This window comes from Heliangelus exortis, chromosome 2, assembly GCF_036169615.1.
Source record: "Heliangelus exortis chromosome 2, bHelExo1.hap1, whole genome shotgun sequence".
NCBI classification, from domain to species: domain Eukaryota; kingdom Metazoa; phylum Chordata; class Aves; order Apodiformes; family Trochilidae; genus Heliangelus; species Heliangelus exortis.
The window spans coordinates 130,810,882-130,834,199 of NC_092423.1; the positions used below are offsets into that span (position 1 = coordinate 130,810,882).

A 23,318-nucleotide genomic window follows, 5' to 3' on the forward strand; every position below is an offset into this window, starting at 1 on the left:
CACAATGCCCTTGTTGTATCAGGTACTTCCCACCAAAATTACATTTCTGGAGTGCCTTTTCTTTCAGTCTAGGGGACTACCAAGAAATTTCTCCTTCAGCCAGAAGATTCCAGAAAAATAAAAATATTTGTTTGCTTCCTAGACTGCAAACCCCATTCCTGAGAACAAGAACAAGTGTAGAGCTCACAAAGCACGAGATAGTATATGGAGCACTCACAACTTTCTCCCACAACCCACAGCCTGCGAACACCGACTGACTCTGGCACAGCCTAATTTCTTAATTTTGGATTTCACAAGAAAGAATGTAACCAGCAAATAAAGGCATGCTCCTCCCACTTTTAACTTTTATTGAAACTATATACACATATTACACTCAAATGGAGTAGGAGCTGTTGTGCCAGACTTTGGTATCTCAGATACATTTACAGAACCTGAGGACATAACAGTTTCATATCTGAATATTCTGCATACTCTCATCTTAATTCAAAACACTCAAAGCAAATGCTTTCTTGTACTTTTAGTGACATAAAAATAAGTTCCATTTGTCCAACAACAGATCCATTTGCAACATTTTCTCTTTCTCTCCCATCAGCACAGGAGTACCAAAAGGTGCTGGATTTTCCCTCTGAGTGTATAGTTCTCTTGCAGTCTCAGGGTATTAGAGAGGAACAACAGTTCCTTTTCTCTGCATTCTCCAAGTCCCACTCTGCCCTCCCCACATACTTTGTGTCACATGATGCAGGCTCTTCTATAGGAAAAAAAAGCTGTCCTGTTTCTGTGCTCATTATTTACTCATGATCTTTTACTGAGATCAAACAAAAAGAATCATTTTTGCTGTTTATTTTTACTATAGGGAGGATTATTCAGCAGAAACTACACTATGGCAGTGGAATTGCTTCATAGAACTTGGGTACCCAGGGCTATGACTGATCTGGGCTGGCAGGGAAACCAGCACCCCCTCAACAAAAGTCCTGAGCTGTCAGGTCATCTCATGCCAGGCACAATCAAAAGCAGCATAAGATGTCTGCAATATAAGACAGACTTACAAAAACTCTTACACAAATTGCTTAATATTATGAAAAAAAATGCTTGGCTATAACAAAGTGGAACCCTCTGTCTGGTTCATGTACAGCCACTTCACCTTTGAAAAAAATGAGCATATCTATTAGCAAATAATTCACCTACAACTGAAGAGTATCCCTTCCATCCCAAGTACCACTGCAGTATATTGGCCATTCAACTGCTTCATTCTCTGCATGTGAAATGAAGAAATTAAGAGTTTTCAGGCACACGCTGAAATGCATGAAAAAGCAAAGATACTGCTGATCCATACTGCTTCAAGATTTGTTTTTCAAAGGTTTAGCATCTTCCTCCAGAAGCTCTTCTGTGACAAGTTTCAATGGTTCGCAGTAAACACACAACTGGAAGTACCTTCATATATAACTGGTGCTTCCTTATAGCTCCAGCAGTGTGTTTGCAGCACCTCAAGGGATAACCCCTTGTAATACTTCGCCTTGTCACCCCCTAAATTCACAAGTGAAACCAAGAAGGGCAGAATCTTATCAACCAGCACAACAGAGGGGAGACAGACAACACCCAGAGCTGGCTGTTCCAGTGTCAGATGCCAAGGTGCAACTCAGCACATGTAAAGTCTCTGCTTAGTAAGGCACGTGTTCAGAGAAACGGGGAAAAAGGCAGCACAAGTCAAAGAACTAAAGGATGTGGTTTTTCTCCACTATAAACGGTTTTGCCTTTTCTAAGACCATTCAAAGTCCACTGACCTGCTCAATAACAGCTGTAAGATAAAAACTTACGTGTCTTATTTAAACTTCTACCAACAGGCATCAGGTTTGCAAACAGAGTAAAAGCATTTTCAGACAGGACCCACCTTAATGGGGAGACTGTATCCCTAGGCTTAACAAGATTTTATATTACATACCTTATTAATGTCTTTCCACATTCACTTATTACTCTATCTGCAGCAGGACAAAAGGGAAGAGCTTTTACCCTAGACCAATTCTATAAACATAAAAATAGAAATTAAAATAATGTATAGCAACATTTATATACATGGAGTGATACCTCATCTAGTTTTCAGATCAAAATACTGTAACATGAGGTAAAGGCAGTTTGCTTTCTTGGAACACCACCAACGTCTTAAAAAGTAGCATCCAGGTAATTTTTAAAATCAACAATCACAGCAGATGAGTCAAGGGAATCTTTAAAAGGCCATCCTTCTAAAAAAGCCATATAAATTTTTTTATAAAGGACCCCCAGAGACAAATATATTTACTCACTGGACAAACAACATGAAAAAACATGAAAAAAAATAGCAGTAGTTTCCAATTCCAGGAGACAAAAAGAAGACAACTTCATAGCAGAAGGTGACATGGGGAGAGGGAGACAGTCACTATTTGTTTGCCAAGTTATCAAAAATCTGCATCCAGAGTGAAGACATTGTCCATGGTTTCTGCCATAACAGCAAAACGCTGATATTCTGAAACTCGCTTCTCAAAGAAATTTGTTTTTCCTTCCAGAGAAATATTCTCCATGAAATCAAAAGGATTTTCTGCATGAAAGACCTGGGGAAGGGAAACATTGTTACACAGGTGATTCTGACAGGGTAATTGCTTTAAAAAAAACCAAAGACCAAAATAGTCAAACCCTTTCAAATTAGATCATCCCTTGCTGCAATGTGCTGTAGAATCCATGGACACCCATCAAAACAAATTCAGCACTATCACTTCCCTGGAGTTTGGTCCATGGTGAGGTTCACCCATGCAAGGTGCTTATTATCCTCCAAGGACTGCAGCATTTGGGCACAGTGTTAAGTCCCTTATTACAAACCTGCAGAGCAGCTGAAGGGAAACAATGGCCTAAATTGTTCTTGCTGTTTTCAATAGTGAAGCACATATATTAATGCTGTGGTTTTGGCTGTCACTCACAGAAAGTGCAAGTGCTAAATGTGGCCCACTCCCAGGCACATTAAGAGAGTGATTTTGCACTGACAGCTCTCCTGGGCTGTCCTGGCAGGCCAGCATTTCAGGCAACTGCACCTCTTACCTTTGAGAACCCAAGCTCCATTAGTAACCGGTCTGCAACAAATTCAATATATTGTTTCATCAAAGCGCAATTCATTCCAATCAGACCTACAGGTAACGCCTCTGTCAGAAACTCCTGGAAGTTAAAACACAAACAACATTTAGAGAAGTGAAATTTAAGAAGGGAAAAGGATAGAAGACATCTGTGTTTTACAGTAACACAATTTGTGATATTCCAGGCTCCCCAGGCAGTTTCTGAATAAGTAACTTGTATCACTGAACTCAACAAGTGTCTTCTGGTTTTGGTAGTTGTTTGTATCTTCCTTTATTTTAGAATGTTTTCCTGGACAAACTACAAGAACTCTTATGACTACCCCTCTTTTCTGCTTTCCCCCATCCCTCTATAAGATCCCAAGCTTCCGTGCAAGCTTGAGCTCCAAGTTCAATAAAACCCACAGCCCATACTAGTGGAAGCAGGAATAGATCCAGAAACCTCATTTCCTTGGTTTCCAGAGAATAACAGATTAGAGAACACAGCAATAAATATGAGTGCTGAACTCAGCTATGTATGTATTTAGGCACCAATCCAACAACTGCCAGTGTGTGAGGCAAAGGTGAGGCATTCACCATCATCACAGTAGTTAGAAGACAACAAAAAATTAAGAGTAAACTATAATCCTGCCAAACACTCAGCAGTGTAGAAACTTCTAGTTTCTGATGGGTAGCACTTCAAGTGAAAGAAACTGACAGCAACCTCAGAAAAAGTCAGATCTCATCATGGCCAGATATACTGAGGACAGTAGGGAGAGACAAAGATCCTGAAAAGAAATAAGTAAACAAACTCTTCTCTAAGAGACAGTGCAGTTGGACTAGATGATTGTTGTGGCTCCCTTCCAACTGGAATTATTTTAATTCTATACTAATTAAGACAGCCTTTCTTCCTTTCTGTCAATAAGGAGGAAGCCAGCTGCCAGCTTCAGCTTCTCCCTGTTCTCTGACAGCTGAATCAAAAAGTTTCTGACTCTACTGTCACCATTAGGGAAGAGGGAAAGGATGGAATAATACATCAGGATCCAGACCTATGCCAAGTATAAAATATGGTATCTCAGGAGTTGGAAGTTAGTTTGTTTATTTTTGCATATAGAACTGGTCCTGAGCTGCCCAGGATGCAGTCACAGCCAGGCTTACCTTCTCAATTTCAACAGCATTAGTGATGATCTCACAGACACGCTCTTCTGATGGTCTGTTCACTAAATAATGGAACATTAAACATGCAAAATCACAGTGTAGACCCTGTAATAACAGAGAACAATGAAAAAAAGAAAGTTTTTCCCTTCCTCCACATAGTTTGCTCTTACTCTAAGGCAGCCTCATCCAAGCTGAAGCTTCCTAAGGAGCCTTCTGCTTCTTTGACAGTCTCAATGTTACCACATGTAGTGGGTACTTTAAGCTTACAACCCAGTTAATAAAACCTAAAATCCAACACATGCCACCTATGCCAAAATGACACTCAGCATACATGTTTCTCAGCTAAATATTTTTGAGACCTGGTCCACCGTGAGGGATTCACAGAGCCCTGCTGGCTCCTGGCCTCCCATCAGAGACACTTTTGCAAAAAGACTCCTACATCAAGAGCTGCAAAGCTATCTGCCAGTTAACACAGAATTTTTACCTGTTCTCTGCTTCAAAATACCTGTAGAGGAATACTTGTTTTAAATTCTTTTAAGTAGCATTTCTCCCTTTGTTTCTCTCCTCACAGCACTTTCAGAAAGGAAGATTCAGTTTAGAGTCATCAAATCCAAGATTAAAAAGTGCAATTTCTCTGAGGAATTTGCTACCCCAATGTTCATAGATTTGTAATATTTAAGGTTTCCATGACCCATTTCAACCCACCTTCACCTCCCAGCCATCCCACACAGAGCCCAGTAAATTGTGTTCATTCCCTAGATTTCCAGAAAAGCCTCCAGCCAGGATAAAACAACATCAGGAGATGAGCAATCCGTCAGGGCCTGAGGGCAGTACTAGACAGTTGCTCCAAGAGGTGCCTTAGTTCATGTTTGGACTTTCCTGGCTACACTTGAGCCCCTGCTTTCAGCCATACCCACAGCTGCTGAACTAAGGTAGCACTGTGCTACCTTCTGTCCTCTCAACAGCAAGGTGATGATTACAGCCTGGAAGGACCAGGAGGGCACATCTGGAGTGAAAACCAGTCAGAAGGGTTTGTCAGACTATGGGCTACAAGACAATCCAGTGCTATTGTTAATAAGGCTCAAAACAAAACCCAGAAGTAAAAACTTTTTCAGGAATGCTACAAAATCCTTGTGCTTCAGGTGATGAAACAGTCCTGAAACAACATAATCTGGGAAATACATTTTCTCTAGGGACAGCTGCCTGCTACAGGGCTTTCTGTGGTCTTGTCCAGGACAAAATTACCAGCTGGATGCAGGATGTGCCTGGCTTCTCACCTCAACCAGTGTGCTCTGCTGACTGGTGCTCCAGCTTGGCACCTTTAAGAATCAGAGATGCACCAGCTCAAAAAACATCCTGGCAACAAAGCCTGTAGCTCAAAACACATATTGAGCATCAACCATTGATCTGTTCAGGTGCACCAGAAAACAGTTTGTGTAGTTTCCCATTGTGGATTCTTTTTACTGCCACTGCTTTTGTAACAGCATTTCCTGCTTTTCAATGCAGGTGCTGTGTGCAACCCTATGCAACAGCTCTGCAGTTGGAATTATGCCAACAGAGCTCAAGAAAAACTCAGTCTTTTGGTGTTTGACAATGCAAAGAAGTAGAGTTACACTGCTGTGTAGAGAAATTTACACCTCATGCACCTGCAAGGGATCCTTCTAACAAACAAATACTTCCTTGCTCAAATGGATCAGTTTGTGATGCCACAGACACAGAACACACAAGAAAGGTCAAAGCTGAAGAGCTGTTTGGTTTTGCTTACTGGTCATAACACTTATTTCAAAAGTGTCTTTTAATGTATAGGCATCATGTAAGATTCCTTTCAAATCAGTTTATCTAATTCATGATCACTTTCATTATGATAAAGCTCTTTAATCTTTTAGACCAACTCTGGTAAGTTCAAAACACTAACATATTTACCCTGCACACAAAACTGGTCTTCCTGACTTTTCGGTGCTGTCAGTGCCACAAGTTGTGCACTGACTTAAAAACACCTCCCAACTGTAAGCACCTGCTGCCAACTGGCAGTCAGTGGTGAAGAAAGCAGTGAAAAAAAGGGCACTTGTCAGCACGTGGGCTGCATCATTCAGTGTGCTGACAGGCAGCCCCTCAGCCACATCACATCTTAAACTAAGAAGAGCTTCCCTCTAATGCAGACATGTAGCTCCTTCCTCCCAGGAGGTCCTCAGGCTGTGCAGTGAGACAAGAACATGGAGAGGAACAATACCAGGGCACAGTTGGCCAGGTGATGGATGCAGAAGGCTGTCTGCATGCTCTGGGACCCACAACATGGGGCAGATGGGGAGTGGTGCAAGGAGGTTGCTTGAACCTGACTGAAGAAGTTAAGGCAAAGCAAGGCTCAGAATCACATCCTAGCTAGGTCCTTGCCCAAGCCAGCCACCACTGCAGCCAGGGACACTGCAATTCCACATATATAGAGATGTCTCATAGAAAAAAAGCTGATGCTTAAAATGACCCCCAGGTGTCAGTCATTCTGCATCCCAGCACCAGTCCTTGGGCAGCCAGGCCTTTGCCTCCCTTCATGGCCCAGGAAAACAAACACCCCTTTAAATCCAAAAAGTCCAGCTCTTTGATCATACTGTGCATTGAGGTATTGATAATACTTAAATTTCTTCCCTTTAAAAATAGGTATTTCTACTGAGGTATTTCTACCACCTAGGCTTTAAGTTCATTAGTAACTTATTGCTAGAAGTCTGCTTATTTCCACTTTTAAAAATATTCTGGGGATAACCTGCTCTTTGCAGGTCTCCAGTCTTCCTATATGCCAGCAGTTACAGCTCCTCTGTCAGGAGAAACAGGTTTGGGGACTGCTCTGGGGAAATGAAGTCTCCTCTGTGCTGCTTAGGAGGTGATGTTAAAGCAGACACAGGTTGTTTACTGAAGACAACATCTAGGGAACACGGCCTGCAGGTACCTGGCAGGCAACCAGCACCTTTGCTGAAAAACCCTGCTGCTGACATTGGGTAGCAGAGAACCTACTCAGTCTTCTACTACCTCCCTGGCCTGCAGCATACATAGATAATTATCTCTTACTCACTGCTGGATTCTCTTTTTCACTGGTTCCTACCCAAACACTGCTTTTTTCTCTCTTCACCTTCCCTCAGACCCTCCCTGACACCAGAGGTCAGCTGTTCTGGCAAGGCTATGGGATCTTTATGAATCTAATTCTGCCCTGCCCAATGAAACTCTCTTTCCTTCCCAGACTTGTATGTAGGACATGACACATTACCTCATCTCTGCTAATAAGTTCATTGGAGAAAGTCAATCCAGGCATCAGGCCTCTCTTCTTCAACCAAAATATAGCAGCAAAGGAACCCGAGAAGAAGATGCCTTCAACAGCAGCAAAGGCAACCACTCTCTCACCTGTTTAACATAACACATTTTCAATTAGATATAAAATAGTGTATTGCTTGTCAGCAAGGTGCATCATTTGCATTGGACTGACAGATGCTGGAGAGGAACAATCCCCAGTGCAGCACCAGGTGCTGTATCTGAGCACATCTTTCAGCAGATCCCAAAGCATACGAAGACTACACATGCAACAGGCATTTAACCACAGGCAGCTCCAGCAGAACTGAAGAGCCAGGGCACCCACCAAAACTGGCACAGGCCAGAAGGGAGAGAATGTAATTGTCCAAAGTGGCAAAGACATCAGTATTCCTTTGTCTCTTCTTGCTAAAAGGCAGGAAAATGGCTGTGTAACTAATAGAAGACAAAACAGAAGAGCTAATCTCTTATAAATTAAGCAAAAAAGAAAAAAAAAAAATCTACACCGCTGTTTCTGTTTGTTTTCTGTTTCTGTTTGTTGAGAACCTACATGAAACCAAATTCTTACAAGACTGGAAGAACACAAAACATAATTCATCAAGAGACAAATAACTATTTATGTAATTCAACCTGTAATCACACCTTTCACCCAAGGAAAGCACAGCATTATTGGTCCCACTTCTCCCTGTTCTTTTTAGGATTTCTTCCAACTCTAAGACCATCTGACTGCCTGGTGAAGACACATCATTCAATGTACTCTATTTAAACAACTTCACAAGGTTATTGGGTACATTGTAACATGAAGAGCTTTTGCATCAAGTGCTGATGCCTTTTCCCAGTGAGAATTGCAAGGAACTTTGCTTAAATACAAAAATTCTGTTTAAAAACCAAAATAACCACAAAATAGCCAGATGTCCCACTTCCTCTACAAGATGCAAATGCCATCTGCTGGCTCATCTGAAGAAATTCAAGTCAAGAAAAAAGCATAAAGAGCAACACGAACTTACAAGTTACTAAAGGGAAGAATTTGTCTGGAAACAAAAAAATTTTCTAGGTTACTTCTATAAAGGAGCAGAGAAATGCTGCTCCTACAACACAGATATAATGAACCACAAGAATGAATATCAATATGTTTTTTACTACATTCTGCCTGACCACCTCTTGTACAAATGAGTTATACTGAAACAAAGATCAACCAGCAGCAGCACCACACAATGCAAGTGCCCACTGGGAGGCTGAGAGTCCACAGAACAGATAAAGAAATTGAACTCTCAGTGTGAGAAATCAACCAAAGCTTTGGGGATGCTGTTGCAGGTCCCAAGCTGAAAGGAAACAGCAAGTGCACAAGCCTGCCAGCCACGTTCAGATACTGTACCTCATACTTGATCACTGTGAGACCTAAGGGCCCCAAAATGTTTTAAACTTGGGAAGTTTTCTTAATAAGATGAAAAACTAGAAGAGTACAAACATACTTTACAGAATTTTAGGGAGGATGTGTGAAGTCTGGGAGGGTTGCTTATCCAGTTAGGAAACTTTCTGATACCTGGCACACCCCATGCTGCTGGGAGGCAAATGAAGGACATGAAGAAGGGACTCTAAACACAGCAAACACAGCCAGACTGGAGAGGCAGCTGGATGCTCGAGGACAGGAGAATCTACAGGGGAAGCTACAAGAGACCTGGGAGTCTTGGCAGACAACAGGCTCATCGTGAGCAAACAGTGGGCTGTAGCAGCAAAGAAAGACAAAATGCTGTTGGGCTGCACCAAAAAGGGCATCACCAGCACAGACAAAGAAGTCACCATCCCACTCTACTTGGGGAGAGACTGCACCTGGAGTACCATGTTCAGTTTTGGTCCTCACTGTACAAAAAGGATGTGGACAGGATGGAGAAGGTCCAGAGAAGAGCCATGAGGATGCTCAGAGGACTAGAGCACCTGCCATATGAGGAGAGACTGAGAGAACTGGATTTCTTCAACCTGGAGAAGAGAAGGCTTAGGGGAGACCTTATTACAATGTTCCAGTACTTAAAGAGGGGCTACAAAGAAGATGGAGACTCCCTATTTACAAGGAGTCACAGGGACAAGACAAGGGACAATGGGCACAAGTTGCTCCTGGAGAGATTCCGTTCGAATAAAAGAGGACAGTTTTTCACTAAGAGGACAGTCAGACATTGGAATGGTCTCCCAGGGGAAGTGGTGCATTCTCCACTTTGGAAAGCTTGTTTTAAGTCTCAGCTCGACAGGGCAATACAAACAATAATGTTAGAAGGGTAGGACCAGATGATCCTTGAGGTCCCTTCCAACTTGACATTCTATCATCCTGTGGTTCTGTACCTACACGAAGAACCCCACTCAAACAAGAGCCATGAACAGCAGACACTGCAAAAGAATGATATACAGATTTACTTTGTTCATCTGGATGAATGTCTCCATCTCCTACATTTCCTCTAAGTATAGAGGATATGTGGTTTAGAAAATTCACCAGAGTCTGTCCACTATTAACTTTAGCTACAAAACATCCTTCAGAGTCAACATCATAAGCTGAATGCAGAACACTGGAAAGGATAATCTGCACCCTGCTCATGGAAGCTGAGCCAGCGCCCCAGCTCTGAAATGAGATATAAAGACTAGAAACTTGGTTCCAACAGCAAACCAGAAACACCAGAGATGAATGACCCCTGAATCTTTTTTTGCCCAGGCTCAGTCATGCTGTTACAAAAAATGGCTAAAATCACACACAGATTTGTCTATATGAACATGACCACAAAAAAAGTCCAGACTTGCAAGATTTCAACTGCCCAGCTCTCAAAAGTAAAGTACAAAATAAGAGCCAACTGGAAGAAATATTCGTAACACCTAGAAAACAAGATCTACAAGCAAAAATTGAAGAAACTGGAGTTGTTCAGTATAAAGACCAAAACAAGAGAGAAACACAAAAGCAATGACCATGAAGTGCTAGAATTTAAGAGCCTCAGGGCAACTACGAGGATGTATCCCAAGCTTATGACCTTGGACTTCAGGCATGCAGACACTGATCACCTCAGGGATCTGCTGGCCAGAGTACCATGGGATGGAGGGAAACTGGAGGGAAGCTGGTCAGTATTCAAGGATTACCTTCTCTGTGTCCAGAAGCAAAGCATACCAACAAAGAGGAAGGCAGGAAAGAATGCTAGGATATCTGCCTGGATGAGCAGATTGCTCCTGGACACACTGGCAAACAAAACCAAACCTTACAAAGAGTGGAGGAAAGGACAGATAGAATGGGGGGCATATAACAAAGCTGCCCAAGCAGCAAGACCTAGGAAAGTTAGGAAAAGTTAGGAAAGCCAGAGGTCAGTTAGAATTAAATCTACCCAGAGACATCAAGGGGAATAGCAAAAATGTCTATAGGTATATTAATGGTGGTAAAAAGAAGATCAGGGAAAATGTAGGGCCCCTCAGAAAGGAAACGGGAGGGCTAGTGAGAAGTGATATGGAGAAGGCTGAGGTTCTCAATGGCTTCTTTACCTCAGTCTTCACTGGCAAGGGCTCCAGACACACTCTCAGAGTCACAGGAGATAATGGCAGGGGCTGGAAGAAGGAACTGCCCATTGTAAGTGAGGATCAGGTTCATGACCATCTGAAGAACCTAAAAGTGTACAAGTCCATGGGACCTGATGGGATTCACCCATGGGTACTGAGGGAACTGGCAGATGTGGTTGCTAAACTGCTCTCTTATATTCTAAAAGTCATGGCAGTCTGGTGAAGTCCCCACTGACTGGAAAAGGGGAAGCATAACCCCATTTTCAAAAAGAGAAAGAAGGAGGACCCAGGGAACTATAGGCTGGGCAGTCTCAGGATAAGGACTTGGGAGTACTGGTGGACAAGAAGCTCAACATGAGCTGTCAGTGTACACTTGCAGCCCAGAAGGCCAGTTGTATCTTGGGCTGCATGAAGAGCAGTGTGGCCAGCAGATCAAGAGAAGCGATTCTTCCCCTCTACTCCACTCTTGTGAGACCCCACCTGGAGTACTGCATCCATGAGGATAATCAGGGGGCTGGAGCACCTCTCCTATGAGGACAGACTGAGAGAGCTGGGGTTATTCAGTCCAGAGAGGAGAAGGCTCTGAGGAGACCTTATTGTAGCCTTCCAGTATCTTAAAGGGGCATACAAGGTGAGGGATTCTATGATCTTGTGTCATGGTAGGACTAGGGGGAATGGATTAAAACAAGAGGTAAATTCAGATCAGACATTAGGAAAAAGTTCTTCATGATGAGGGTGGTGAGACACTAGAACAGGTTGCCCAGGGAGGTGGTTGAAGCTCTGACAAGTTTTTAAGGCCAGGCTGGACAGGGCTCTGAGCAACCTGATCTAGTGGGAGCTGTCCCTGCCCATGGCAGGGGGATGGACCTAGATGATCTTTAAGGTCCCTTCCAACCCTAACAATTCCATGATTCTGTGATTCTATGATTTTTCATGATATCACTCTAGTGGGCACTGCCATTCCTACATTACTAAAATAATGACTTAAACCAGAGATCCAGATGAGATGTTTCTCACCTGTGGAGAACTTAATCTCGCATTCCACGGATGCAGCTCACACACAGAGAATTAATTTGTGACATGTGCAACAGACACCAGTTTTTAAAAACCTACATACCAAAAGTGGATTCTCTGTCTTCAACCCATTTCAGAGCCCAGTCAGCTTTCTTCTTCACACAAGGCATTGTTTCAATAGCATTAAATAAGAAATCCCTATAGAATAAAACAAAGAGAAGACATCAAAATAATAAGTGATTTGTGTAAAAATCAGTCCTGGTTGCCCACCAGACAGGGGAACCCAGGGGAACTCTAGGCTCTGAATGTTTGAGTAAGAGACTGTTGCCTCCCCAAAGGGGGATGATCTCTGAAAGGGCACTGGGAGGCAGATGAGCAGAAAGCTACAAATCCAAGGTCTTGGGTGATGCAAGGTCAAAATATGAGAAGTGAACTCAGGCATCCCATCTCAGGACTGCCCACCCACCAGACCATGCTGCCTCTCAGACTTCAATCCAGATGGCAGCTGCTTCCTTCCTCCTGAGCTAAACCTCAAAAGGAACTGGCTAATTCCCACAAGCACAGGCTCAGTTCCCACCCTAAACACCTGGAAGGAAACCTTGCAGCCCTCCCACTGTCACCACATAGGATGCCACTCTGGGAAACCAAGCTCTGTTTGACCATCACCATGATGGAGTCTCTGAGGGGAAGTGCTTCGTTTCAAATGTACTACCATTTGGACTAGGAAGTTCTCCAGACTTCCACATCAACAAAGGTGATAGGGCTCTCCAAAGAACCCAATACTTTAAAAATAACCAGTTCAAGTTGAGAGAAAAAGCACAGACAACAAAAAAGCTGAAAGGATGCAATACACTGATTGTGTATGTTAGAAACACCAGTTAAATTATGGGAACTCAATTTGCTGAGGCAGATGCTTTGCTGATGGGAAAGCAAGAACCTCACACAATAACCACAAGAAGCTTCTCTAACCTTTACCAACATTTCATATAGTCTGCACTTCCTGAAACCAAAGGTTTATACAAACATTAACTAACCTTCTGACACCCCAACACAAGTCTGTTGGTCAGTAATACTTCACTCCATTTTAGGGGTCAGGCATGGAGGCCTTGAAAGCTTTAAGAAACCATCCCCAGCTCCTCCAGTCACTATGAAACAAAAGACTGCTGCTGCTGCTGCTGCCCAACAACAGTGTCACTGGACTACATGAGTGATACATTTCCCATGGGTCTGGAAAGACATCCAGAGGTTTACCTTTGCTCAGGATCTTTGATGTAGGTGTCTATGAGCAAGCTGTACATCTCTGAGTGAACATTCTCAATGAGAATCTGGAAGCCATAGAAACAACGAGCTTCTGGGATCTGCACCTCCTGACTAAAACGTGCCACCTACCAAAACCAGAAAGCATAGCAATGAGTACAGTAAAACCAGTCCTGCACGACAGTACTATAAGCTAAATGTGGGAGACAGTAATCTCCACCACAGAGAAAGCATGTGAGCAGCTCAGCCCTGCTTTATTCACAGATATGTCAAGAGGACAGGTGTGGTGCAGAAGAAAATAAAACAGGCAAGCCATGAGTAAATATGTCTGCTGTGCACACTGGATAGAGAGCTGCAGTGAACCATGAGTACACTTACACAGAAGAACAGCACAATATTACAATACAGTAAAAACTGCATAGTCAACAATGCCTCAGACGTTTTGTTCATCATTAAAAAATAAACAGAAAGCTGTGTTCATGCAATATATGATCTATACTATGACATATTCTACACATTATAGACCTTCAAGATCTAAACAGAGCATCTGCAGTCAGACACCACTGATAACCTGTGGTGAGACATTCAGCAGTCCAGAACTAGCTAACCTTTAAGGTCCCTTCCAACCCAAACCATTCTATGAAACGAAGAACACTGAGAACGGCACAAACCCTCCCTATTTCTCATTTAACACATGTACAGGAAGAAATCTGTGAGTTTATTAATTCATTGACAAATGCAGGTTTACACAGCCAGGCACAAGGCTGAGCTTAAAAACTGTGTCTAAGAGTGATGTGATTTAGAGTCTTCCTGACCACAGATGATCTGATTTAACTATGACACTGGCCCCAGCAGAACAAGTCACTTTATTCACCTTGGCAAAGGTGAGATGATGGGGGGGAAAAAAGTACACATTTAATAAATTTATACATTAATGTGAGAAAAAACCAAAAAGCCAGTAAGACAACAAAATGAGTAAGTGTTCAAGCCTGCTGTAAAGCTTTCTCACCAAGTTTTCATTTACTATTCCATCACTGGCTGCAAAAAATGCCAGAACGTGAGAGATAAAGTATTTTTCATCTGCTTTCAGCTTGTTCCAATGAGGAAGGTCCTTTGACAAATCAACCTAATGAAAAGAAAAATGAAAAATGTTATTACCCTTTCAAGTTTTTCATCCTTCAAGAACAGAAGCAGCCTTGTCAAATGACTGAGACAGAGAGCATGTGCTCTCAAATTTTTACATGTAGAGAATTTAAATACATGTTACTGTAAAAGACAACAGACACACTGCAGTTCTGCTGTCACCCTCTGCAACAGGAACACTTTTGCTTTGCAGTTTACACTTTTGTAATTTGGAATAAAAATCGGTGCCTACTTAATTATATATAATTCAGATTTTGAAAAGCATTAGTATATTCTTGTCATGAGTATTATCATGTAGCAGTAACGAAAGCTCACTCTGAGATCCTTAAGCTCTATTTGAAATAGATGCTCATACTCCACAAAACCTCTACACAGGTGTGCCAGAAAGATGGACCAAGGGGACTTTTGCCTTTGACAGGTGTTCAACCTCCATCCTACCAAAGAACATCATAGTGCAAATGCTGTGCAACTGCTCTCAACTCCTAGACTCAACTCTAGCCATGGTAGAAAACCACAACTTCCTTCCCACAGGCCTTTTTTGCTTGGAGGGAGGGATTTCTGAAACACAAAAACAGTTAAGTAGGGACAGATGTGAAAAAAAAGAGACCTAAAAACCAGCGTGTGTATCTTTGATATACATAAACATGTTACATATACATATCAACACATACACACACATATCAGTTTTACAGTTAACTTTCCAGTTCATTTGGAAATTCACTGACAGATGGCAGGATAGTGTAAGGGGGAACCAATTTATGGTAAAAGGGCAATGCTGATCAGCCAGGAGTTGAAATGCCTTTTCTTTAAATTGCTTAAATCAAACTCTACTGCAACAGGGCACTGAGACTCCCAGGCAAGCAACATAACAGCACTTCTACAGACAGCTGCTTTTTGCCATTCCAGAATGCTTTCTGGCCTGTTTAGGACCAGCCAGTGCATTCAGCTCACTCTTCTGCAATTGCAGATCACTGCTCACAAAAAAGCAAAGATAACAGAAGCTTCAAGTTAGAATAAACAGATCAGCCAACAGGTACTCTCTGCAGACCAGCAGAGAAGCCTCCACTGTAGCAAGTGCAGTGAGCTGAGTACTGCTCAGGTCTGGCTAACCAGCAACCTCACTTCCACTGTAACACTGGGCAAACATCTAACCAGGACAATCAGGTCTCAGTGAGAAGCCTTTTTAGCAAGTGTCCCTTATTATCACCATCTTTCTGGAAAATAAAGACAATGAAGAACAGCACTCACATGAACAGATTCTCTTGCCCAGGCTATTTTACATGGGCAAGGAGTAAGTTGCTCCACAGCAGTGTAGGAGTAATCTGGCCCACAAATCATCCCCCTCTATAACCAGAGAAACACTCCATGATACAATTTCACCTAAGCCAAACACCTAAAGCAGCTCCCCTGAATGGCCCTGAGGAAGCAGCTTTCTTTCCACTGTCCATGAAGGGAGTCCTGCTCTTGTGCAGGTACCTCATGCAGAGACACAATTAACTCCAGCCCTTACAATGCAGAAGCCAGCAGCAGAGCTAGGAAAGAAGCACCAGGACCACTCTCTGAGCACCTTGTGCCAACACAGGCCCCAGGACTCACCTCTTCAGCTGTCCAAAAGGAGGCCTGAGCTTGTTTATACATTTTCCATATGTCTGGGTACTGGATGGGGAAGATGACAAACCGGCGGGGATTTTTTCTGAGAAGAGGTTCCTCGTCAGGATCCAAGCCATTTTCAGCAGCACTCAGAGCAGAGCTCTGAAGGTAAAGCATAGCCCTGGTTAAAGTTGCTGCTACTTATTCCTCCTCTTCCCCATATCCCAAGGTGCAGATCAAAAGCCACCCATGTCACACACCCACCTGTTCCCCCCAGATGAACACACCACCCATCCTGGGGGTACGTACCCCCTCACCCTCCATCTGTGCTCCTGCTGCTGGGCTGGCAGCACTGCCTGTCTGCCCAGCACCACTCACCCCAACCCCCAGCCCTCCCCTCACAGCTGCACCCAACAGCTCTGTGCCCAGGAGAAGCCCTTCTGCAGTGCAAGGAGGAAATCTGCCCCAGGAAAGGACATCAGCCACCCCCGCACTGCACATGGGGAGACAGGCACAAGGCACACCTTGGCTCTGCAAGGCTCAACCCCCAGGTTACCTCCAAAGTCAGTCACTTGATATCAAGCCACTTGGGCATGGATGGACTTTCTGAAAAAGGCCAGGAGATCAAAGCAACCAACCCCATTGGGGAGAGGAACAGCCCTGTGCCACTTCTAGCCTCTGCATGGACGTTTGTGTGTGCAATCCTGTGGTGAGCAGAAGGCACAGCAGTGCAGGTCAGGAGGGATTCCAGACAGTCCCTCAAGTGCCAATATGAAGACATGTGCTTTGCCTTCCAGGAGCAGGGAAACCCCTGCCTGGAGTCACCCAACCCCAGCACCCTGGTCCTGAGGAGGCTCCTGGAGAATTCCCATGCACAGTTCCTCCTCAGAGAGCTCCCAGCTCAGCCAAGGTGGGGAGAGATGACATTTAGGAGACAGGTCAGCGAACTGCAGCATGGAAAGAAGCACTCCATGAGCTGGGCCCTCACCTTGCCTCCAGCTGGCAGACATTATCCCTGCCAGGCATATCACCAAGAACCTCCTGAAAACAACTGTTGTGAAGAGGCGTCAGGACAGCACCGTGCAACCTCTCCAGACGGGCTGGTGACTCACACTGACCAAAAGCTTAGCCAGGAACATTGACATTGGAACGGGCTGCCTGGGGAGGTGGTGGACTCTTCGTCCCTGGAGACATTTAAAAAGCGACTCGATATGGCACTCAGTGCCATAGTCTAGTGACTGTGGCGGTAGTTGTTCAAGGGTTGGACTCGATGATCTCTGAGGTCCCTTCCAACCCAGCCTATTCTATGATTCTATGATTCAGGAGGACATATTCCTGGGTCAGTCCCAAGATCCCTCTGACTCTGCTGCAGAGGATAACTAACCACAGCAGAGCAAAAGGTTTTGAACACCATTGCTTTTACCTTTCCAGGAGGTGCCAAAGTCCTTTCCCTACCCGATCTGCTTGTAACTACTCACATGACAAAGGGTAATCCTTCCCTTCAATTTGGAAAATACCCTCACTCACATTTTAAAAAAACAAACAAAAACCAAATACCTGCACGTTGCACAGCCAGCATACATACCACAGATTCCCAAAAAAACCACATCACAAAGCACATTTTGGTTTACAATTTTACCACTTTATTATATTTTTAAATACTACTCCATTACAACAGACAAATTACCCAGCATTATCTCTGAGTCTCTGCTGAAGGCCATGAGAGTGCAAAACCTTTTGTATTTCCTAGGATGCACAGACAGTTGCAGTAACCCACTGGAAGTGCCAGAGGGAGAATTTGGGCCCTATGGGGTCAGTGCCCAGCCTCAGCACACACCTTCTCAGGGCCTGCCTTGCAATCAGCACTTCCACCTGCTTCTGCACCAGCCATCATCCTTCTATCTGCCTGCAGACTATCCCCAAGTAGTTATTTTAGCCTAACAAGGCAGACTAGCAGTTACCAACTGCCTTGAAGTTTCTAAGCTATTCAAAAGCCAGCATGCAAGGCCCATAATGCAAGGAGGTAACTGGAAAAATACTTCTGGTGTACAGAAGGGAAGAGCATAGGAAGAGCAAAGTTCCAGTAAAGCAGGAAAAATGGAGATGACCACTAAGACAAGAAGCACTTGTTGTTTTTCCAATTGTCTTTAACAGCTGCCATACTGCAGACCAGAGAGAGAGAGGGATCAAGACACCAGGAATACTGTCAGTGCACAGTGAGACAGAAAGATGAGAGAAGAGGCCATGAAGCAGTGTGTATGCTCTGGGGAGCCCTGATGGTAGGAAAGCAGAAGGATGGCTTCCAGGAGCCAGAGACTCAGATGACATGACCCTGAGGACCACCACACAGAACTGGAAAAAGGCACAAGTTTTTTAAAAAAATAGGTGCGAGTTTTTTAATTTTGAAAAAATAAAAGGTCATCCCATGAGACACCACCATACTTAAACCTCAGCCCAGTGGAGTGGAAAGGAGCTTGACACCCAGGTTCCATTTCTAAGGTGGCAGGAAGGCACCTCCTGGCTAGAGACAATCCTGTCTCTCCATTTTTATTTCCTTTCATATTATCCAAAGTTTTATCAGAGATTTAACCTGCTCATTAACCCAGTACATGTCTCAGTACAACTCAGCTGAAAATTCATGGAGGATCGTTCTCCCATTAAATTTCACCTGCACAGCACATTCTAATCAGTGCCAAGGCTTCAGAGCAGCCACCACCTTGCACTGAAAGAGCAAGCCCTGCTCTCGGGGCCCCAGGCAGCACTGGGAGAGATACAGGGAGCTGGAGAAGATAACAGTCATGAGGCCAATACAACTCCTGCTTTCAGTCTGCACCCCCAACCTTGTCCTTAATCCTATGATGTTACACAAAACAGTCAACACTCACCAAAGTAATGAAGAGCTTCCATTTAATAATACAAGCATGCTGCTTTCTGTTCAGACAACATCGGCCAAACATATAAAAGAGCTGAAACTGGTGGGCACAGCTCAAGATAAACTCTTCTGGTGATGCCAGTAAATCCCATGGACAATAAAGACTGCCTAGCGGTACTGAATCTCTTTCCATTAATTTCAAATTCAGCAAACTAGGAAATAATTAACATATATACATGAGTACAGCCACCACCTCAGAAGCTGCTGGGCTACGCATGCAAGTATGTTGGTTACATGCCCTGTATCAGTGGCATAAAAAAAAAACCAACAAAAAAACCAGAGCTAGAGGTGCTGGCAGAGCCAGCACTGTGACGTAGCACGTACCATGTCATGGTATCTGACCATGAGCCCTTCTGTATCCCAGTAAGAGGATGCATGAGCATCCCATGAGCTCCCAAAGGCTTCATTCAGGCCAGCCTTTCGCTGGTGGTGAAGCACTCCTGAGAGAGATGGCTTCTGCTGCACAGGGGCAGAGAAGAACAAGACCCCTGGCCCTGCATGCCAAGGGGACACACAGTACTGTTGTTTGCCCCTGGCAGGCCCCAGCAGCATCTCTTTTTGGTGGACACTATGTGCCAATGGTGTAAGGGAAACACTCGGGAGACTTTGAGGCTTGTATTTAACGCCCCAGTTTTTGGCAACTTGACTACTACTGAGTGATAGAAGGCTGAGAAGACTACACAGGTTTCTCTGCTGTAAAGATCCATTATCGTCTCATACCTGGGCCAGCCTTTGCAGGATCGCACCAGGGAAAGCCCCAAAGGGTGCTCAGACGCGTCCTGGGGAAACCAGGATCCCCCAATCCCCCTACTGCCCCCAGGGCAGCTCGGGGCAGAGGGGACGAGCTCTGCCTTCCCGGCCGCAGGCGGGCACAGCTTCGTGAGCCCAAGTCATCACCGGGCTCCTGGCCCGGACCAGGGCCCGAACCCCAGCCAAGTGTATTCACCACACGTACATGATGGTTCAGTGCTCCCCGCGGTCACGGTACCGGAGGATACGGCCTCCTTAGACCGGGCGGCACGGGACGCGAGGGTGACCTCGCTCCCCTTCCAGGACTTCGTAAAACGCCGCGACGGAGCCGTGCCAGGAGATGCCCAAGGCGGTTGGGGTGACACCATAGCAGCCGGGACCCCTCCGTACCAGCCCCGCACTCGCCGGGGGAGGCCCGGCCCGGCGGGGAGGCGGAGGCAGCTGCCGGTGTCCCGGCGGTGCAGGAGGCCGCGGCGCTCGACTGGAGCCGGCGGCTCAGGCAGGGCCCAGCCGGGCGGGTGCCTGCGAGGCCGGGGACGCGGCAGCAGTGAGCAGGGCTCCGCTTCTGCCCGCGCTGCCTCCCGGAGACGCCCGCACGGCCGCGGCACCGCTCCCCGGCGGCGGACGGCAGCACGCCCGGAACCCCCGCCGCGCTGCCCCATCGCCCCCGGCCCCAGCCTTACCCGCGGCGGCCCGGCCGCCTCCTGCACGACCGCTCCCCCCCGGCGCTCGCCCATGACCGGCGGCTACTGGGCCGCGGGAAGGCGGAGGCAGCTGAAGGCGGAACGGGCACGGCCGCAGCCGCTCCTCCTACCCGGGGCGGGGCGGGCGGACAGCGGCTGCGGTTGCGTCCCCCACGAGAAGGGATTAAGAGCGGGTCCTGCGCTGGTTCTGGGCTGCGGGCGGAGGGAGCCGCCGCTGGGCTCAAGGCAGCCGGGCGCGGCCAAACCTGGTCTCCAGCAGGACCAGGTGCTCAGACCCGGTCTCAGGGGCCACCAGTGCAGGTAGGATTGTGCCGACTTGCCCTGCCACCGGCCTCCGGTGCTGCCCTGACCGACGGAGAACCGAAAGCTGAGAGCGTGGGGAGCATCGACTGCACTGGATGGTCTTACTGTTTAAGGAAAAAAACCCAAAGCAACAACCACAGAAAAAGAAATAACTCCTCCTAATTAGATGTAAAAAATAGAGCTTCTGAAAGATGGTAATGAAAGATGAACAAGTAGAGGGAGATAGCTGCTTTTTTGCAAATATTTACTGAGGAATGTGTATAGTTGAAGATAGCGGGAACTGACACTGAGACGTAAACCAGAGTTTCCAGTATGGGAAACTGGTGGCCACTCTAAAAGTGTATAAGAAAGAGCAACCTAGGAAAGGAAAGGGAAAGGGAAAGGGAAAGGGAAAGGGAAAGGGAAAGCCTTCTTTTAATCCAACCTGAACTAATACAGACTTCAGAACACCATCTAGCATTTAACAGACACCATTTGTAGAGCTGGGAGGTGCTTGCAGGGGCCTGAGTGATCACACCACGTGTGAAAGTCCTATGGATGTTTGCTTCTGTCATTTCTTGCAAGCAGATCTCATCCAGAGCTGGGAAACATCAGAAGTCAGTGGTTTCCTCTTCCTTCCTCATCCCAAAGCTGGCCAGACCCTTGGGTCCCTTCCCTGTAGACGTGGGTTATTTACCAAAACAATCAAATAATCCATAGAAAAAAAAGCCCCACCCAGTGGGTACGGCCTTGTTTGTCATGCAGACCTGAAATCAAAGACACAAAGCTAAAAGCAAGTATCACTGAAAGAGAACTAAAAGTCCATGAGCACCAAGACAGTCATACAGCACACAAGCAGGACTGAGCTGCTCTACAGAGACCAAGAGAAATTCTCAGAGCCTAGAAGGGTTCCTACAGGAGGAGCCCCTGGAACTCTGGTTTTCCTCAGTACCAATGAGTTGAGACACTGCCCCATCCCACGACTGCTCTCTGGTGCCCCTCAGTACACATATTCCCAACCACCCTGCAGCCAGGGAAGGTACATAGTGCACACCTCAGGACTTTGAGGGATTCTGGTATCCTTTTCCAGAAAGATAACCTTTGGTTATCTTTTTTAACCTTTGGTTTGGCTTTGTTAGTTTTCTGTCATTAAGAATTTCAGGTATATTTTTACAGGCAACTGACCACCACTGAGTGACTGGAACCTCCCCCTCTCCCTTTTTCCCCAAGCATGGGATATGGAAGCTGGGCTCCTTGGGACCATATATGCCTCCTGCAGCATTTTGTCGTCATAGAGGAGTGCAAACCTCACAAGGGCAGGACAGGAAGAGAGTTCAATGGCATGATTTTTGCAGAACAGGTGACAGTGCTGGTCCTAAGGACAAAACCAGCTACATCCAGTGTTCTGAGGATCAGAAACACTTGCCTAAGTGTGGAAGATTGTTACTGAGCAGTGTACCAGAAACACACAGAGTGAATGAGAAAAGATGGGTTTACACCATCTGCTGTTGCCTAACTGCTCTGAGTTAGCCTTTAAGTTTTATTACCTACAGATAACCCATACAAGTTGCTTAATATTTACATATTTACATGGACATTTACAGCTCCACTTGTTGGCCTAGTGAGTATCAGGGATTCCTTTTTTTTGCCCAGAGCAAATGATTAAAGGAATGCTGATCGATGTAGATCATGCCCAAATGACCCATTAATGCCGACAAATTATATATATTGGTGTGTGTAACGCAAAGTGTGAAGATGCCTTAAAAGGGAGATGCATGAATTTATGGGCTAAGAACAGCAAGCAGCAAAACTTGAGCATACTAAAGATATTAAACAACACTGACCTGCCTACCAGTTGTCTTCACCCCCTAACCTGACTATCCTGGCTGCTGTTTCAAAATTCCCCAAATAAGGGATTATCAAAGTTGTAAAAGATTGAAAAGGTTTAAAAACTACCACAAATAAATATAGTTAGCAATATAAAGGAGTTCAAGCATTTAGGGATAACTTCCTAAAGTCACAGCTGCCCGTGCTTTGCACAGCAAACACCTACTTACATGGTGCCTAAAGATTAATATACAAAGGAAAAGTAGTGCACAGGAAATGTACAAGGATTAACCAAACAGCTGTTGTCTGGCCTTGTACCCTCACAAAAATCCACCAACCTAGTTAGCTGTTTTGTATAAATTAATTACATCATGTACATGACACTGAAATACAGAAATGCACTCGAGGAACTGTAAAATAATTTTAAAGCAGAATAAACATACATATGAAATACAGCATTATGAACAACTTTGCAAGGTTCAGATTACTCAGCTGTACATAGTTACTACATCCTATTTAGCATGAGCTCCCTGAGGGGTGGTGGAAGCTGTATTGATGCCTTGGCTCCTGCCTGGTGCTGTGGCAGCTGTCCTGCTCTGGTCCTCACAGCCCTTCCCTGCACTTGCTCACAACAAACTGCATGGTGATCTGCAGGACCACGTTCACTGTCACATCCTGAAAGCATGGCAGCACTTCCTTGAGGTGTGGAACACTGCACAGCTGGAACAGGAGCAGACCACAGCCAGATAGCACACCCGAATGGGCATTCCTGAAGGG

The 23,318-nt window shown here is 45.2% G+C and overlaps 1 protein-coding gene across 2 annotated transcripts; it reads right to left on the reverse strand.

The window, feature by feature from the left end:
• Positions 1-316: 316 nt before the first annotated feature.
• On the reverse strand, positions 317-20,514 carry RRM2B (ribonucleotide reductase regulatory TP53 inducible subunit M2B). Of its 2 annotated transcripts, XM_071738089.1 has the most exons (9): positions 20,412-20,514; positions 16,053-16,208; positions 14,323-14,439; positions 13,308-13,441; positions 12,160-12,254; positions 7,483-7,616; positions 4,230-4,334; positions 3,064-3,177; positions 328-2,582 (listed from the first exon to the last, which is right to left on the reverse strand). In XM_071738089.1, the coding sequence occupies exons 1-9, from the start codon at positions 20,463-20,465 to the stop codon at positions 2,430-2,432; spliced, it is 1,062 nt and encodes a 353-aa protein (XP_071594190.1). In that variant the 5' UTR covers positions 20,466-20,514; the 3' UTR covers positions 328-2,429. The 2 variants fall into 2 exon arrangements, with proteins under 2 accessions (XP_071594189.1, XP_071594190.1); XM_071738088.1 differs by lacking the exon at positions 20,412-20,514 and having other exon boundaries at positions 317-2,582; positions 16,053-16,245.
• Between the last annotated feature and the right edge of the window lie 2,804 nt (positions 20,515-23,318).

Bases quoted from the DNA above. Each gene is read 5' to 3' on its own strand.
- RRM2B (XM_071738089.1), bottom strand. From the start codon at position 20,465: ATGGGCGAGCGCCGGGGGGGAGCGGTCGTGCAGGAGGCGGCCGGGCCG. The intron at 16,209-20,411 runs GTAAGGCTGGGG...CTTTACCTTCAG, and splicing joins AGGCGGCCGGGCCGCCGCGG to AGCTCTGCTCTGAGTGCTGC. The intron at 3,178-4,229 runs GTAAGCCTGGCT...TTTAACTTCCAG, and splicing joins ATGCTGTTGAAATTGAGAAG to GAGTTTCTGACAGAGGCGTT.